Source organism: Molothrus aeneus, chromosome 8 (genome assembly GCF_037042795.1).
Source record: "Molothrus aeneus isolate 106 chromosome 8, BPBGC_Maene_1.0, whole genome shotgun sequence".
In the NCBI taxonomy this organism is placed as follows: domain Eukaryota; kingdom Metazoa; phylum Chordata; class Aves; order Passeriformes; family Icteridae; genus Molothrus; species Molothrus aeneus.
In genome coordinates, this window is record NC_089653.1 from 21,566,934 (window position 1) to 21,587,493 (window position 20,560).

The following is a 20,560-nucleotide window of genomic DNA, read 5'->3' on the forward strand; positions in this document are numbered from 1 at the left end:
TTCCTTTTCAATTCCACCTTTTTTTTTTGCCTTCTCAGAGATTATTGGCGAAGCACAAGCATCCAGAGAACAAGCTGTGCTTTCTGCAGGCATCCCCAGAAGTTTTGAGGGCAGCAAGCTCCCAGGGTCATTGGTACCCTTGGAGCATTTACAGACTAGCATGATATGAATGAGTAATGGCATGTTTTCATCTGAGATCTCCCAGCCTCGTCTACAGACATGCACTTTTGGCAGACAATAACTTACATACACAGGGAGTTTTGTCCTTATAAGTAAGCAATTGAGAAATGTCTGTCAACTGGTATCAAGTCAGAGGTGGAGACACAAAAAGAAAAGCTATCAGTAGGACCCAGAAAACTCTCTGGGAGGGAAGGATTGAGTTTGGAGCTTCTCTTTGGATCTCACTGTTACCCAACATCACCATGATGTTGAGATGTCCCTAGACAGAACTTGAGGTGTTTCACATTTTATATATGGATACTACCAGGTGAAACAACTTTTTGGTCTTCTTGACAGTAAACATGTTAAAGACCACTTTGCATCTGAATACAATTAATATACAGTATTTTCTGAAGTTTGAGAGGGTTATTCCACCAATAGTCTACAGCTGAGGAATCAAAACCACCTATTTAATAAAAGGATTCAGCTACCAATTCACCTCACAGCTCCTTTCACAAGATTAGCTCAGTTGTTGATGAACTAACACTAATTTTTATCAGCTTGGCTTCCCAGAATGCTTCCCTCTGACTTAATACAAACTGCCCTAAAACCACATTTCTGTTTTTCCTACTGTTTCAACCAGTCTGTGTTTCTTTAGAGAAACACAGCTTGCATCATTCCAAGTGTTATAGTTCAGCTTTGTCAATCAAAAAAGATTCCATATTTTGACTATAAAGCAGTTGAAATGAAACACTGGTGTCTATGATACAAATGATCCTGTGAAACTGCTGTGTCCCCTGCTGAACATTTTTATTTTGCCACGCTCACACTTCCAACAGAAATCTGTTTTGCAAACAGTTACACTCAAAAGTCCATTGATGCAGCCTGGGAAACCACTGACATCTTAAATGCTGCTGGCTATGCCATGTCTGTGCCAGCAGCTGGCAATTTTGTGCCCCAGCTGAAAGCACAGTTCCACATCAGAAGCAGAGGAAGGTGATCTCAGCAGCCAGCATTCAGAATGACACAAGGCTGTCACCCCACAAGCAGCACCTGCGAGGGAAGGCAGCACTGAGCAGCTCTCAGACCTCACTACAGACCACAGAATTACGAGCAAAGACATGGCCTGGGAGCCCCTGCTGTTTCCAGAGGGAAACAAATATACCACAGAAACAGACAAATAAATGTGGCAGTTTAGGAGGCAAACAAAAAACAGGCTTAAGGTAAAAAGAAAAGATGAAAAAATCGCACTTGGTTCTGGACCCTTGTACCAAGAACAATGGAATTGATTTACTAATCTGTTTTTCAGAGTTAATTACTGCTATTTTTAAACAGCACTGTAATATCCCAAAGAAAACATCCTCTTTTTCTAAAATTACTGGGGTTTTTTGCACATTACAGCATAGGAACTCTACAGCAATAGACATACAGGTTATTTTCCTGTTGTCTCATCCTGTAAAATATAATGTATGTGACCATCCAATAGTCTGTATTGTGACTTTGTACTGGTAAATAACAAATGAATAGAGAAAAAAAATGCATTACCTTTCTGTCACACTGCATTACAAGTATTTTAATAGATACTTCATGGTTGCAAGACTTACAGTACATACAGCCTGTTAGAAAGAGGGCAATGTAATTTTACTTTTAATTTCTAACTCCTCTGTTTCTGACAGTCATATTAAGAACAGCAAAAGTTTTACAATTCCTGATAGGATGCTACATCTTTCTTTGATACTGCACACTAGCACATAATGGATTCTGGCCTTTAGAGAGTTTGGGGAGGTTGTTTTTTTGGTTGGTGGTTTTTCTTTTAATTTGCTTTTAGGGAGGCCATTGTCAAAAAACACTCAGTTTTTGCACTACTAAATGAGTAACTTACTGTTAGTCATAGAAAAGAATAAAGAGATCCATTAAGGACCACAGAATTAAAAGGAAAAAGCAATTTTTAATTAACTTTGCCCAGTTTGACTTGTGACATTGATGTTTCTCCTTCTCTGGTTTCTCAAAATTTCTATGCAATGATAGCAAATTAGATACTCTCCTCCTGTGCAATTCATTAAAACACTGCCTGCAGCAAAATAATACTTACTTTGAAAAGCAATTCACCCTGTACTCCTTCAACCAACAGTGAGGAACAACAGTGGCTTTTCCAAGTCCAGATCCATGACATTTTCCAAGGTTCCTTAGGTCTGCTGTTGCCTCTTGCTGTCTTTACCTGCTTATGGGCAGGTATTTTCAACAAGCATCAGTAACCTCTATCTGCACTTTTGTATTTGTGCCCATTAAGGTTTCTTCCCACTCAGGGCAGGAATGCACGTAAATGACTTCACTTAAGGTAGAAATGTAAAATAATTGGCATTACACAAACACCAATGTACTTTTTCTTGCTTTCTCTTTCCTGATAAGCTGAGATCTCTCAGTATCACTAGATTTTGAGATATTAAATAAGCAATACAGATAAAAAGAGAGGTAGACAAAGATCAAGTGATGAGACAAAAATTGAATGAAAATTTTAAAAAAGTAAAATGAAACAGTCCTTGATTTCCAATCACTTTTCTCAAATAAAAGCCTTTTTGTTCACAGATTTTCTTCTCTCTAAAGACTCTCGTTTAACATCAACATATAAATATTGTATTACCTAACCATTATGCATTTGCTACAGTATGCATAAAATTCTCTATTAATACAAAATCCTTTATGATTAAGAAGAATTGTTTTCAAGTAAAAGACAGAAGCTAAAAAGCTGTACTTTTAATTGAATGCAATGCCTAAAATATAACAACTTATCTTTGTCATCAGATAATGACAAATGAAATCTGTCAAATAAATACGGTTGGGTAAAACTTGTTTTGACTTAAATAGTCAGTTAGAAATAATTAGATAATTCTAGCTAATTAAGTGATAAGGGAAACTTTGCATTGTAACATTAAATTTATTTGCAATTACTAAATTTGTGGTTTTGAGTGATTTACGAGATATAATTCAAATATTGTAAATGTTAATAAGCAACTCTTGTTTGATGCTAAAAAAACCCCTGGCAGTGAGGAACTGAAGGTACTCCGGTGCTATGAGGATCATTTTCCTATCTCCTTTCAGTCTCATATCAGGCTCATACCAATCTCACCAATCCATGCCATTAATATTTTCTATAAAATAATTTTAATATTTTAAAATATATTTTGTAGAAATAAATTGATTTTATGGAAAAATACTCTTTTTTTGACACACATTTAATTATTTTTCAGTAAATCAGTAACACATTACAATCTTCATTGACAGGTACATAAATTCAGATATTTAAAGAGCACATTTATTAAGTGAACATCTGTATCTTCTGTCTGTACCACAATATATCTGACACTGGCATTATTGAGTAACGTGACCAAAATTATCCCAATGACAAAGAACCAAGCACCAAAGAGAGGCAAAATCCCTGGGCTGCAGCCACCACAAAGACAGACTGGCATAAGGAAATGCAGGAGGAGTCCCAGGATGGGTAAGGAATCTGGTTTTAAACAGGATATGATAAAAATCCCAGAAAAAAAAAAAAAAAGAAAAAAAAAGAAAAAGCTTACAGCAGCTGACCATGACATTTATACCAATGAAAAAATTAGATGGCTAAGGAGGTGTGTGTATTAGACTCTGAAGAATATAGTCCAATTCACTGTCCAATTCATAAATGAGCTTAACACTCATTTTCTCAGTAGAAATTGCTTTTCTCCATGTTCTAGGATGAGCCTTAAAAACCATTCAGTTCACAGGAAACTATTCTAATTTTAGGTGATAAATGATTATTATATGCATAACTATTTTCTTCCTCTTTCTCATCTGTCCAGTGCCAAATCCACAGGGTTTGTTTTCCCTTCAGCATTTGTAAAGCTGAAAACTGTTTATCTCCTGACTATCTCCAACCCTCCAAACAAATTATCTGTAATAGACACATCTCTGAATGAACAGGTACCTTCACTTCAGTAATTCATGAATTTTCAGAACTTTGTTTTTTAAGCTCAGAATTTACAAGTGCCTTTGTACAGACCATAGCGCAGGCAAACATATCTATCAATTAATATCAACCTGCCAGCTACATTAGTCGTGTTTAGCACTGACAAAAGGAACTCTCCTGTCTCATGCAAACACTGGCATCATCATAATTAAAAAGACAAACCCTTCCTCTGACAACGAAACCAAAAGAGTAACTCAAAGTTCAATGACTGCCAAGAGGAACATGAATTATCTTCAGTATATTTTAGAGTACAGACACAAAGCAGAGTCTTGCTCCTGGAGAAAAATCCTTCCCCATAACTATTCCCATCCTTCTGCATCTAGCAGAATATGATCAATCACTTCAAACAGTAACGCAGCATAATGAGCTTTTGTAAACAATTACAAGCCAACACAGTAAAAAATTTTACATGTAAAACTGCTTGGAATTCCTCAGGTGTCCCAGACATATTACTAAATAAGAAAAAATAATGGTTGTAGGATCTGTACTTTTGTTCTTTGGGAATAAAGAAATAACTTGTTTGCTATCATTATTAACTGGACCTAGAAAATTTACTAAATCCATGCAGGATTTCAAATGCAAGAAAAAGTAGCAAGACAACTTCAGATGCTTGAGAGTTTTCTTTCTCAATATTTCTCCAAATACAACAACCCGATAAAATGGAATCATTTCATTCATACTATGACTATTTACACAACAAACAGCCCTAAGAAACAGATTTTTAGATTGCCCTTTCCTTGAACACCATCACACCATTTCTCTAAACATAGCCCAGTGGCATTTAAGGTCGCCAAGCTTATAAATTTATTTTCTGCTAAAAGTGCTTGCACAAAGTTAGGGGCACACTCCTCAGCTGCAAGATCTTCAAGGGGAAAAAAAGCCAAAAACATGGCACAGCTGGATCCTGGCTGTCAGTCAGAAATATTGTGAGTTCATAATAACGAGTGTTTTTCTATTTTTACAACAATCCAAAAAAGAACACATTCTAAATTTCATCTATGAAGTTTCTAACTTTAAAGATGTCATACACAATGTGTTGAAAGTGAAATTGTTAACAGTTTCTTTGAGCGTATTTCCAATTCTTCACAGTACCTACGAAGAACATCTGTTTCTTCGTGTGTGTGCACATGCACATTTCAAATGCATGGGCAGGGAAAAAGTGAAGAGGACAGTAATTTAGAAAATGTAAATTGCACATTAAAAATGTCAAACCTTTATGTTTTACACTTCCATCACTTGAAATTTGCTAAACAAATTGAAAATATATTTTTGTAACAACTGCTTAACAGGAAGTTTTTTCTATGGTCTAATTTTTTATGCTTGTCTTTTTATTCCTTTTCATACCTCAACTTAGTGTGTTATTACTTCTGTTGCACACCACAACACATAGCTGCAGAATGTCCCACTGAAATCTATTGGAAGCAGTTTTAGGCAATCTTGCCTGATAATAACTGAGGACAACACATGGCTGTGCAGCACTGACATGTGATTGGAACTCGATTGTACAGGAGCACTTAATAAAACTACACACAATCTAAGTGAGGCCTGGTAGAGTAAGACTCATGTATAGGGCTAAAAAATAACATCAAAACAAAAAATAAACTCACTGCTAAATTCTTAGAGGTACTTTAGTACTATTATTCTTTGTCTAGAAAATGTAACAAAGCAAGTTTCTGTAAAACAGTCACTGCAGCTTATTAGTGCCTGGCAAGGTTTTCCTCTGGCTCAACTGGGAAAAATATGTGTAATCTTGCTTAGTGATCTTTCATCCTGATTTCCCAAGGAAACTGCTTATGCAACCAGGGTCTGTTTGTGTATGTTTCTTTATTTGTATTTGCTGGTTCCTCCCCAATAGCTTCTGAACCCGTTAGAGGTTCAGTCACTGGGACAAAGGAGCAACAGTCTCAGAGGTATAATGCTCCTATAAACCTAATGAAGAAGTACATTTGGTTATGAAAGAGAGAGAGAGAGCAACCTCATACCCCCACTTCTGAAAATCCCAAGTGAAAATCCCACAATCAACCCCAGAGCACGAGGAGCCCACGGCAGGGGAGCCACCACAGGCTGCCCCAGGGAGGGGTAACGTGGGCAGGGCTGTCCAGGCAACTGTGGGGCAGTGGCTGCTGCGCAAAGCAAGAAAATCAGCAGTGTGGATAATAGCTGCAGGACATACTGTTTTGCACCAGGTGGTACCAAGAGGAGGGCAAAAGATTTCTTTTCCTAGTCTGGATCTTGGCTTTAGGTCCAGCACAGCTGGAGCATCTGGGCCAGTCACCTCAGTCTTTGTCCCCAGAAGCATCCCATGGACCATGGCTGGCCAAATATCCTCAAACATAAAAGCCTTACCACAGCTGGCACTAGTGCTCTCACTGCTGCACACTGAGGGGGATGGCAATGCTTCACAGCAGCATCCATTCCACCTACTGCCATGACAAGGCATCTGCAAGTAGCTTGGTAACCTGCACTAGCCTATGATTCTTTGGGTATTAGCATGCTCAACCCCATGTTGAGAAAATAAAAATAAATAAATAAAAATAATTCTTAAAGAAGGAAACTGTCACAGATTTCCCCATGTAATATATTGTTCCGATTTGTGCAATATTTACACCACCAAATTACACATACAATTCTGTTGTTCAGATCCCTCCAAATATTTTACTAAACGAGAGTTTGCAGATTGCTGAGACTTACTTGAAAGGGCTACTTCACTCCTTCATTTTCCTTTCTTTTATGGTACCTAGAGCCTAAGTAAAACTTATTTAAATCTCTTATAACTCCTGCTGTTCTGGGAAGGCAGAACACTGACTGCAGACAGGGAAGGCACTGAAACTGAAATAATTACAAGCTGTCAAGTCTTTGCCCTCAGCTTCAGACCCAAACTGAATTCTCAGCCTCCTGAATGTGAAGCCAGCCATCTCCACAGGGTGTATCACAGAAATGGGTTCAAGGTGTGCATTCTCATTTAAAAAAATTTATGGCCTGTAGATCTCCTCTGGTTAAATTCCACATAGCTCTTCATATTTTAACAAACAATTCCTTTACCACACTTGCTTCAAAAAAAGCTTATTTATAGTCTTTCCTACAGTTCTGATTTATTCCAACTCAAGGACCATATAACTGGACAGCATATAATATCTGTATAAAATAAAAGTCTACAGAAAACTTTTGTTCTTTAACAGTATTTAAGTTATGATCTTCACTTCTAAATGCCTCTTGTCTCTACAGTGTAAGCTCATTGGCACAGGGGCACTTCATGATCCAGATGCCATGTCACATTTGTGAGCCAACTTTTCCAAAACAGCACATGGCAATTTCTTAATTTCAGAAAACTGTAACTGTGGAAAGGTATTGCCACCTCTACAGATCACTCATGAGTCACTGTTCATACACATACATAAAACTGAAAGTGCACCTTTGTGAGTCAGTGTTTTTCAAAGCATTTTTACAAAATGTCCAGTAAAAATATTAGCATTTCATACATGCCTTTTGATCACTATTTTTAATAGACATTATTACATTTCATTTTTAATATTAATGGATTATTATTAAATATAATACTATCTTTAAATTATTAAAAAGGAAGTAACTGTTTCCCTAAACATATTTTTCCCTGGTTTGTTGCCTCTATCATCTGAAAACCTAGTATCAGGTTTCCTATAGCAGCAACACTGAGAAAATCTAAAATGCTAACCTTGTTATTCTTATGTTATGGTTGGGAAAAAACTGCAATTTTCTGAAAAACATTTTGAAAAAAAATATTCCATGTAAAATATTAGAATTCTACAATAGCCTTAGTTTTAGAGAAATCAATTTTGTCTTACTCTTAGAATGGATAGTTAAAGGGTAAATAACTTATCTTGATTTGCTTGATAGAATGAGAGTCCCACTTTGAGACAACTGCTCAGTGAGAGACCTCACTTGTGTAACACGCTCTTGAGAGATCACCAGAACCTGAGAAGACTGACACTTCTGTAATCCAATTCCTGTTGTGACATGCATTGAAAAACAAAATAATAGGGGGAAAGTTGTCACTTACTTATTGGAGTAGTGCTTCAAACCATTCTTTACACAAAAAGAGGGTTTAAGCACTCCAGAACAGGGAAGAGTCAGAATATACAAGTAATTCAATTCCACCTGAAAATTTACTTCTCTATTCTTTTCCAGTTTGACATTGAATGATTTCATCTTCCATGTAAGCTTGCATTCTTCTAGCTCATGTTCTCACAGTAACCGTAGAAAAAATAAATTACTGACTTGCATGATTCTTTCCTCTATGGCACTCACATTACTTTTTCTTCTGAACAGGACCACAAGGAGTGCAAAGCCAAATTAAGTGAGTAATTCTTAACTCCAACACACCCATGTTCCTAAGCACCTAATCTTGTAAACTTGACATTATTTTAAGGGAAGCTAGATTTCCCTGCTACGGTCCTTCCTTTCAGGCAAATAATAGTTTGCCTGGACTTTCTTGCTCCGTTTTCATAAGTCACAAACATCAAAGCAGCTGCTGCCACACTTCTCCATTTTGAGCACCTGAAGTACTGCTCTGAATCAGGTTCTGTCCAAAAGGCAAAGCTGGGGAAACCTTTGTCCAAGAGCTAGGAGCACTCATCCAGCTGTAATTCATTCACACTCACCTCCTAGTAGACTATTCCAGCTGTTCTCGCCCCTGCAGCTGAAACTGGGATTTCACAGATATTGATAAGAAGCATATGGGGCCTGAGTGGCCCCAAATGAAACAGAAACAGAGCAGCTGAATCATGAGAATGTCATCACTTGAATTCCAGTCTTCAATTCACGGACCACTCATGGATTTTGCATTACACCATAGCCAAATAGAATTAGAAACAGAGAAGATGATATTCATTTTATCTGCACTGTTGTGAAAAATCAATACAGGAAAATAGAATGGTTTGGATTGTGATGGTACTCGAGGCTACTCACTTAAGGCAGCTTTTCTGTTTTCTCACTGCTCTTAGTTTTGTTTCTAATGTCTTTTCAGGCTCAAGTATTTCTCTCACTATTTAACTAATAAAATTCTTAAAACTACATGCTCAGTATAATTCTCCAATGTAAATTAAACATTAAGAAAACCTCAGAGGAAATGTTTTCCTTTAGTTCTAAACACTAAATTAATTGTATTTACTTACATGAGAATTTAACTTACTAATTTCCCTTGCAATAAATTTGTAATTCTATTCTGTGTTCTAAATTGTTTTTGTTTTGTCTAAAATATTTGCAGACTTTTTTACAAACCTCATATCACTGTTAATCCTAATATTAAACCAGTTAGTAAATAATACCTCACTCTCCATTCCAGACTACTTAATATTCCATATCATTTAATACATTAATGAAAGTACTTGACACAACTATAACTGTATGCAGAGACAATATAATGTTACTCAGCAGAAATGTTCTGACAATCACTTTACCCAAATCCTTCAAAGGGATTGCTGTAGACCTTGAAATGAGTTGTTTATTTTTAAACCACATTTAGGACACTCAACTCAGTATGGTATACTTATCCACTTTGTTCCACAACCATGAACAGCATGCATATCACACACATCTAGAGTAAAAATATTAGCTAAGGTTGATTTTAATACATCATTTCTTTGCATAGGGAAATATTCACACCCCACAGAATACATTCATGCATTCATGAATGCAGCAACAATTTTATATCAATAACTACAATCAATCACTACATAACAAAGCTACTCTTACAAAGCAGTATAAAGGTAATTTAGCTTAAGCTGCAGGAGATACTGTAAGATAGGCATGACATAATTACTCATTTTAGATGTACTGTTACCAGAAGTTGCCTATAGATATAAAAAATAGTTCTTTAGGCTTGTTCACAATTATTCTCCAATGACTGACCTATATATACAGAAAGTAGTGTTATTATAGTGTAGCTATTACTACTTATTTATTTCCATTGAAATTTCCAAATATTTTCCTCCTAACTGATTAGCTGCTCCTGAGCTCCTCTTCCCCCTTCAAATACTGGCTAGAAATACATGGCCATGGAGCTTTATCAAAGTCATTGTTTGCTCCTGTGATAAATGCTGTCTAAGTTGTTGATATTATAATCAAAATATAGAAAAAATTTAAACTTCTATAGATCTAAAATAGAAATATTGGAGACCAATGAGTTAAATAACCCAAACTACATGTCAGGTATATTAGTGTTACCATTACATATAGCAGTCTTTGCTGTGATAGTGCACAGAGTGTAGTACAAGGCTTTGACTGGATGTTTATTTTAGTTCCAAATTGATGGCAGTGCTTTCCTGCATGTTCCACATCCATCCCCATGCACTCATTTTTATGCTGTTTCTTAACCTGATGACTGCCTAGAAACTCTACTGTGCAATACAGCTCAGAACATCTCAACTTTCTTATCTGATGTTTGTTTCTATATTTAAAGTACAAAGACTTTGAATTGAAGGTGGAGCAAGGCTGATCAGTTACTCACAGTCTCTCCAGGGATCTCAGTCCAAAGAAAGAGCCATTCTTCAACCCCAAGATCTTGTTGTTACTCAGAATCCTACAAGAAGTCAGGAAACAATCTGGTTAATAGAACATGATAATTCCACTCTGATCTAAAACATAATTATAGTAAGTGACTGCTCTGTAAAATACTAATCACAAAATTCACCACTTCATTTGCATTTTCCCATCTTAGCCATAAATAAAGACTACCATTTCCCAAAGTGCGTGCTTTCTTCTTTATTAAATAAAAGCACTGTCAATAAATATGTCAAGAAACAAATTTTTACTCCAGCTTGAAAATTCTAACACTGCTAAATGCCCACACTTCACTAGTAGATTCTAAATTAACACTGAGGTACTTGTTGGTCTGCAAAAAGGCTGGTAAAGCAAAAGACATGTTAAAAACTATTCCAGTAGATTGGAGGACAATAAAATCACTTTGCAGTGGCTGCTGTAGCAGGGAGGTACGAGCCATCATACCATGGATAGCTCACATATACAGATAAAGTATTTAATTTTCTATAGGAGAGACAAACAAAAACAGACAAGTCCAAAAATGTTTTCCTGTTGCAACCTTTGCATAGTAGAAAGTCAGTAATTAAACTATGCCTGACCCATCAAGCACCACCACCATCACACATTTGCAAACTGGCCCTGCATGCAGGCCATGGAAAAAGTTGTTTATTCTTCCTCTTTATGTTAAGGTACTGTGCATTTCACAAGTGATCCTTTCTAGTTTAGTGATTTTCCATCACTGTTCCCAGCTATTTCAGAAGCAATACAATATGAACATGCACTTATTCTGAAGATGTTACGCCTTAAAAACTTTCCAATATGCAAAAGAAATGGTTTGTTTTAGAAGCTGGAGAAATTGGTTTTTAATCTAATGATTATGCAATGTGCATAGAAAACATTTGTCTCTGAAAAAATCTAATTCTAACTGCCTGAAAAATGAGTCTTTTAATGTAACATTTACAATAAACTATACTTCTCTGGTGCACAAAAGTACATTTCAAAATAAGATAAGCAGTTTGCATTAAGATAGAAAGAAGACCAAAAAAAAATTTCAAAAGAAGTTTTATATTCTTAAGTAGAAAACTCGAGGTTTTTTGACCAATTTTATTGTTTAGCAAAGTTTTAAAATAATCTGTTACTCAAGACAAGATAGTCTTGCTCTTCGTATTTGCCATTGTATATGAACAGTAAGTTCTTCGTCCCAACAAACCAACCACATAAGATCCCACCTCTAGGTGCAAATGTAACAACACTGACTCATAGGGGAAAAGTATTAATGTAGCAAAGTTAAAGTACCGCAATGTTAGTAAGATCTGGAGATTTCTGCAAATCTAAAATTCATAAATAAATGCATATTTTGATGTGAGTTGATGGCTCACTGTGGGCCATCTACATGGAGAAGAGAGATGATCAGATCTGACCTGTCCTACACTATGCTGCTTGTAAATGCATGAGTGCAGCAGCATCACTCCTCACCCAGAACCAGACAGTGGTACCCACAAGTAGAAATTTGGCATCAACCATGATCCATACACCCATGCATCTGAAAGCACACAGAACCCTCAGCTTGCAACAAAAATTAAATATGCTCCACTATACACACAGTTTATTTCCATCAACTAAGAAACTCCGCATGTCACAAGTTCCTCCTCCTACTTCTCAGATTAAAAATTGTATGTATGATAATATTTATCTAATTTACCAACTCTTCTTTACCATTTTAGGAATATATTTCAGCAGTGACATGATGAAAGACCTGTTTAAAATTCAAACTATCTAAACTAGAAAATGTAAATATATTAAATGCTCTAGTGTTTTTTATTTTCAGTCTTCTATTACTTTATTATTTTATTCAACCTGTCATCTGAGGCTGCACAGAACTGGAGTTAGTCAAGAAAAAATGAAGACTCAAAATTAAAATTGGCTAAGCGCTAGGCTTGTAAAGACTAACATAAACGAGTCCACTTCATATGGGTCATTTTTTTTAATATGCCTTGTTACAGAGAGACCATCTTTGAAGTCTGTAACAATGACATTAGATACAAAGATTATATTTGGACCACTCTGCATAGTGTGATTTGCAAAGATAGGTTATTTCAAAACTCATAGCTGGCTTAGATATAAGTATTTCTGTCTTGAAAAAAAATTTTATTATGACAGTTGTTTTTTCAGCCTTCTATTAATTCTGCCCAGAAAAAGAGGCCAGTCTGAACTTTGCTGGCACTCCCTGAAAATGCAGCACAAATCAGGTGGTCTCCTACCCTACCTCCATGTCCCGTTCTGCACAACCCTACACACAGAATGAAACCAGCATCATTATCCCACATAAGCCAAACTCCTATTAAAGAGAACTATCAAACTAGCAATAAATCACAAGATTAAGCAGATCATTTAGTTCATAAACGGAATACTCAGTAAACACAGCTCATGATTCTTCAATATTTCTATCTCATTCATTTTTGTGAAAGATAAACTGTGTCTTGAAAAATGTGACACCACAAGTTTAAAAAAAAACACCAACAAAACTTAGCTATGTAGATTTGAGTCCCTAAATGAAACCCTTCAAATCTTTATACCAGAGTTTCACAGAGACTTTCACACAGAGATCAGGTTTCAAAAATTAAGTCTCCTTTAGGGTTTCCTCTTGTCTACAGCACCAACTTAAATTCAAGTTTTATAAACAAAGTAATATGGGTATCATAGTAAAAATATGATTATTTTTCTGTTCAGAAATGCAGCTTTAGAGAATCCTAACATTCCAGTATAGTCCCTAAGGAAAACAACATCCTCTCTGACAACTCATACAAGTTAACTTCATTTCATTGAGCTGAGTGGTACTGCTCCATGGGAAAAATCCACCTGTTTTTAATTAGTTTTAGTGATGTACAAGAACGCACAACAGGCTGTTATCAAGAAGGATTGTTTGCACTGAAGATCAATTCTGTGAATAAAATGAACAACTTCACTGGCAAACATAAATCTCATTATTTTTCATCCAATAATAAATTACTTACTAAACTTTCAATGCAACTTGTAACATCCTTCCCTTCTGAGAACATTTGCTGTGGGGATGAGGATGGAAGGGAGGAAAGTTTTGGTTACAACGTTCAAAATCCTAACAGAAAAATGAGGCTAAACTATAAAAAAATGAAAATTCTTTTAAAATAATTAATGCCAGGAAAAATTGTGGCTCTTACTCTTGATGCTGAAATTACACTGAATAATTTTTGTACGTTATTTCTTTAGAGAAGTAACAGACTGGATATGAAATGTGTCAAGTATGGCCAAAACAGGTAAGTTTCTCTTTTCCCCCAAATACAGTCATCTCCTTACAGGGAAATGCTTCTAATTAAAGACCTGCAGAAATTTTGCAGTGATAAGCATCATTTTCCCATACTTACAGATGCAATGGTTTGGTGAATAAGCACATTTTAAAAAAGTTTTATTCATGTATTTTATTTTGGAAAGCTAATAACAAATTTATAATTGTCAGATCTAACAGAAACTGACTCATTCTAATCAAACTTCAAAGAGAGGCTGCATTTTTTAAAAATAAACCAACACCATGCGCCCACTTCTCACATTTTATCTATCCATAGCATTTTCACTTTTTGGGAATTTTTTTCTGATGTGTTAGTGAATCAGTGATGAATCTCACTATACACTGCAACTAGGCAGCTGGTTTAAATAATTATCAGTTTCTAGCCATGTGCTAAGAATCCCTCATTTTAAATACTTTATTCCAGCAGAAGAAACACTATGAAAAATGAGCACGCTTTATTTCAATGATCATCTTTTCCAAAACAAAAGTCCACTTAAAGTAGTTTTTTGTTTTGGTTTGGGTTTTGGGGGGTTTTTTGTTGGTTGGTTGGTTTGGGGGTTGGGGTTTTTTTGTGATGGCAGTGGGTTTTTTCCTTTTGTTTATTTTTTTGGTTTTGTTAAGGAAGAAGTTTCCCAGAGAAGCCTTCTAATACACATTTATTTTAAAGCAGTTTGCAAACTGTCTTTACACAATATATTAATGATTTAAGCCCAAGTAACTGAAAATCCAAATCAAGGTACTTTCAGTCCCAGCTCTGACAGGATACAACTAAACTAATGCTGGGGAGCAATTTACTTGTCAGTACCACTCTGCTCATCAGACACGTTATGAACCATTTTGTTACTGCAGTTGACCCTCTGAAATTTTATGTCCCTGCTGCTCCTCCTCCCAAGACACTCTGGGGGACAGTTTACCCAGGGAGGCTGTTCAGAAGATATTAACTCAACACCAGGTCTGTCCTTTCCTGGCCCTGTGGAGCCCTCCAGCACTGCTCCTGTCCTGAAGGGATATCATTCAAACACCCTCTCTCGACTTGCACTGACATCCTAAAGCATCTGATCCATGCACATAGTTTCTGGCACAAATGCACTTCCCTGGAGGGCTGCAGCACAGGCTGAACAATTTCATTCACCCTGCACTGCAAACCAACCTCACCACACACCAGGACCAAAATCATGCCAAGGAGATGCTAACAATGGAGAAGCATGGACAGCCCACGAGCCATTGCTTCCACTTTCTCCTGAACACCCCTGCCTTTACAGGACAGACATCTAAAAGAATAAATTGTTCTAATGGATAAAAGTAATTCCTCTGATTTTCTTTCCAATTCCTCCGTTTGAATTAAACAAGCCACAAATCACAGTTTGCTTAAAATGATGCTGTGATTTTTGGTTTTGTGAAACCATAGAAAGGATGATATGATATTGTGCAACAGAGTCTCATTCAAGTATAAAAAATGCCCAGCATTAGAGAACGTACTATAGTATTTAAAAAGCATCAAATAAAGAACTCTCAATCATAATGCAAACAAACTTCAACTTCCTATAACCTCTCAGAGAAAAGGAATCCTTTTAGCAAGCCTCCAAAGTCAATGACATTACAGAGTAAACAAATTCCACAGCTGAGGCTTCTTCAGTGGGATGGGGCTGCATCCCACCCAGTAAAGCCTAGAGCCTGTGAGCTCACACAGCAATGCACCTACAGAGAAAGCACAGCTCAAATAACCAAATCCATGGAGGACAAGGCATGGAGATGAAGACTGCTATTCCCAAATGCATAGTGAACACAGAAGGAAGTGTGACCCATTAATGAAAATATGTATTTCCTCTGATAATACTCACAGGGGAAAATACACAAAAACCACAAGCAAAAAACTCCCACCCAAACTTCATGAAAAATCAGTAAAATGTCAACTTTCACCTGATTTTCTGCTGAGAAGCCCAAGAGCTGGTACAGCTCAAGCCTGACGCAGGCCTGTGTCTAGGCTCATAGACCATGTCTAGAAAATTGAAATCAGCAAATCCTTCCTTTAAGCCCCACTCACTGAGCATAGCTGAAGGGACACTCAAGTGCTACAGGAAACACATCCCAGACGCCCAGCCACACCTGCCCCTGCTGTGCACTTCCTCTTAATCCCTATTCAGTTTTCCACTTCTCAAGCAGAAAAGTGTGATAGGCAGACATCCATGAGAATTTGAAAAAAGACAGAAAACCTGGTCCACTAAGACTGTACATCTGGAACAGCTGTGTAGGGGTTCTGTTCAGAAATTGTGGTTTGAGTTCTGAAGTTTCTCTTACATACTAACTTAGCATCAAGCAACTTGAAGTATCTTTTATTTCAAAATAACAATTTAAGTACAAATAGTAGTTAATCATTTTTCATGGAAGTCTGATAACAGCTGACATATTGAAGCTTGAGATGTTCATTCTCTTTACATGTGGTACGTGGTTAGATACAAAGGGAGTGTGAGCGGACATCCTGTGAAATTCCCTGTAACACTGGGAGGGAAAAATTAATTTCTATCAGAAATTCAGTTTTACCCTATCAGAATAAGACTGGAATAATTTGAATTGAAATCCTACAGTGTAAAATGAAAATTTAAAGGCTTTTCTAAATTCTTTAACATTTTTAAATCCTTCTTGGTGGTAAACCAAACTATTGTTTATTCCCCGCAACATCCATAATTCATTGATAGCTGCACCACAGAAACAAATTAAGGAGTTTGCCCACAAACATGGCAGAAATAGAAAAATAGATTTTGAAAAGGATACCTGCTTTTTGTGCCACACAGACAGAGATACATGGAGCTATTATAAAATACAGGTACTAACTGCACTTTTTTCTTCCCCTCTCCCAGCTGAAAACCACATCCTAACTACTGAGCTACTACCAAAGACTTCAACAGATAACATTAGAACTTTACAGACAGACTGGGAGGGAAGTCACAGAACAATAACAAAACTGATTGAACAAGTGAAAAGAGAAAAAGGACTGAAAACACTACTGACAGCTCACGGGATGAATGGGGTGTGGTGGACATCTACATAGTCTGATACCCAAACACAAGGAAGGAAAAGTTGTAAAGATTTGGGGAGTATTCATTGATTTATTATATATCAGTATCTGTGTACAGTAATTCAGTGTCTGCCTCTCTTTCTGACTTTGAGAACATCAAAACTTAAAAGAGCATAAAGCTAAATTATCAGAAGAGTAAATATGCATATAATGGCCTAAAGTGACACCTCTCTTCCTGAAGGGAATTGTGACCCATTGTATTGTCTTTTCAAACTAAACAAAGCATGTGGTCAGCATTCTTAAAAAGAATCATACAAAAATCCTGTAGAAAGCAATAAAACCCAGTCTCTCAGCATCTCCAATTCCAGCTGGTTTCATCATTATCTTTTGTGTATACCAGCTTGTGTTAAACCCATTCACTTGCAGCAATATCAAGCAGTAGTGAAAGCAGAAAAATACTCCAAAAAGTGCCTACTATTGTACATAGCATGTTCACATGGTAGAACAACCCCCAAAGAGCTACAGTCAAAGAGGCAGTAACAGTGTGCTAATTATACTTCTAATTTGTACAGTACCAGCAGTACAGCAGCTTCCAAATCTTGACACTATTTGATGATAGCAAAAGAAAGCATAAGCATCAAAAAATTTCCTTTTAGGTAATTAGTTATTTAAATGGAAGTCCTTCCAAAAGTGCAAATTAACACTAATAGCCTGTCATAAATTAAATGGAATGTGGGAGAAACTGTAGTATGAAAATAGAACATTGCCTTTGTGGAAAACCACAGTTCCATAGCCCCACTTTCAGCAATTTAAAGTATAAGGCAAAACTCTTATTCTTTTTTCTTTGGTGTTCATACTGGTGGCTTTTCATCAAGAGTCCTCTTCGATGATATAGGAAACTGCTAGGTCACATTCAAAATACCAAACCCAGAGAATTCTTGTATTAATTATCACATCAACTGATTTAATTAGGTAAAGTCATATTCAAGAGCCTTTTTTTTGTAAGCAACATCACAACTCAAACAGTAAAACAAAATATTGTCATCACTAGCAGGACGCACAACTCATCTCTCCCAAATACTGGTTTAGTGGTATTAATGTATCAACAAAAGGAAGCAGCAAGGTCACTCTCAAAAAGAAATTTTAATATGATTTCCTAACAGTGGGGGAGTTAAAAGAGTTTTCAGCTTTTGAACAAGCCCACTCCACTACAGAATGATATTAATTAACTGAACAGGACAAGTAGCAGTAGGAATCAAAGCATTACTAATAGGACTGCAAGTACTTGTGAAAAGAAATGTGCTTGTCTATTTTATGACTTTTGTCAAGCATTAGATAATTTCTGAACTAGATGATCCTATTAAGTAAAACCTTTTTTTTCCCCACAAGACCTTGAGGTCTAAAGGTTATTTCTAAGGATCACTCAACACTCGAGGTGTCATACAGGATTCTATTCTACAGAATACAAGTTTAATCAATTGTATTCAAGAAAGTCAGCACCTGGAAAACTTACATCATGAATGGATGATTGTAGAAAAAGGTTTGACAATAGCAATATAGCACTGGAATAGTAAACTGGAATTATGCAGTGATATTTCCTAAAATCACATAATACTGAACTGAACATAAAATACGAGAATATAAAAAATGTGATAAATCATTACTATTTTACTACAACATGGACACTTCTAACACTATTCAGCTGTCTAGATAAATCTTGCTTTTACAAGATTTGAACTTGAGTGAATGTCATTTTTTGCAAAAAGTAGTTAAAAAACCCCACATGATCTTTTGATAAGACAGCATTTCCACTACATCTGTTGAAGAGAGAACTTTATCTAAGTGAACTTTTGGACTATATCACTATACCTACCACATGCATGGTCTTTACTTGAGACATAGTTATGCATGTTTAACTTCCTGTGATAGATCTTACTGAATCTAGCAGAATTATTTACATGAATTAAATTTGTCACGTGCATTAGCTTCTGAAGATCAAAGATCCTATTGTCAACATTTTCTTTGGAAAAAGAGAGGAATCATTCAAAGCTCTCTCTACAATGAACAGGAAATCCTTTTGTCTCACCTTGCAATAAAACACTTTCTAAAAGCATATGTAGCCAACTGGTGACAGCATGGGTCTGCATGCCCTGGTGTTCTTGGTTTTGCCCTTGACTCACTGCACAGTCTTCTATAAATAGCTATTTAAAAACCATTTTAAGTCAGAAAAATGAGATTCATACAGAATATTTTAAAAATTAAAAGTTCTCCATTGAGTAAGCCTGTGCAATACGCAAATGGATTTACTGAAGTGATTGACTACAGGAGGATTAGCTTTTGACATGGCTTTCATTCACCTCAGTTGACATTGTGGGAACATTACATTCTTATGCTTGTTTCTCATTCACACTTTTATAAAATTCACCACCAGCAATAGTGCAAACACCGCCAGGAGTTGCAGAGAAGCTGGGAGAACAATGCACGGGAGCAATGTGCAGATTGAGCATTTCAGCACACTCAGCACCAACCAGACAGACAAGAGCTGAGAAATGTCTTTATCCTACAGGACATGAATTTTTATACTCATTGCAGTGGGAATATGAAGTTCATTTCGGTTCCCCACTTCAAAATGGTTTCTGCAAGTGATTGACCATGGTGAATCATGGCAAGGTCAGCATAACCATTCCCCTCTCCTGGGCTGACACTCCACTGTTCAGCCAATTGATCACAAGCACCCCAAAATGCCTTGCACCTCCACAAGTGGGCCAAACCTGTTTTAAATACCACATACAATACAGTCAGGAGGCTTTGTTCTGTAAGTAAATTTTGAATTTTTAAGTTCAAGGACTTTAACAAGACTACCAAATAAATGATTAACATTTAATTTAAAATTGTATAAGAAAGAAGTCACCTTTCCTAATTCAGATTTTACTATAACTTACTTCTAAGTCACTTTGTAAAAAGAGTAAAATTTCCTGAGTCACTATTCCTTTATTATTACACTTCTTATATTACCTTTTGTTTCCTTTGTAAGATCTTTCCAGCACTTCTCATATTCAGCTCGCTGCTCTTCTTTTAAATCCTGAAACACTCATTTAGCTTTCCCTAGTTTTGCTAACCTTTTATGTGTTTCTAAAAGAGCATTAAAAAGTTTTGGTATTATTTCTGAAAACTATGCTCAGAATTGTCTTCAAAATGCTCATGTCTCTCAGTTACTAAAACAGTTAAGCAGTAACAATTGCTGACTATAAATCCAGAAAAATACTGAAAAGTTTCCATTGTAGCAATTCATTTTGATTTTGCCACAAATTGGTTTGTTGTTTTTATAATGTTTATAGCTTAACTTACAAGTTCTGCTGGGACTGTAATTGTATTCTGCCAAAGAGCTATCTGCAGTAAATTTTTTTAAATGACAATGTACACCTTCTGATAATTCAATGAAATACAGAACTCACTGTAAATCCTTTGGGTAATATATTTGAAACTGAAAGCCTGAAAAAATAAACTTGGTCTGGCATCATCAAATAATTCCTTGCTGAAT

The 20,560-nt window shown here is 36.2% G+C and overlaps 1 protein-coding gene across 1 annotated transcript in view; it reads right to left on the minus strand.

Moving 5' to 3' along the window:
• Positions 1–20,560, minus strand: part of LOC136559317 (adhesion G protein-coupled receptor A3-like) — a 252,001-nt gene that overhangs the window by 199,998 nt on the left and 31,443 nt on the right. Inside the window, exon 2 of the mRNA XM_066554455.1 lies at positions 10,650–10,721. Within this exon, the coding sequence (XP_066410552.1) occupies positions 10,650–10,721 (72 nt within the window). The remainder of the gene's footprint in view (positions 1–10,649; positions 10,722–20,560) is intronic.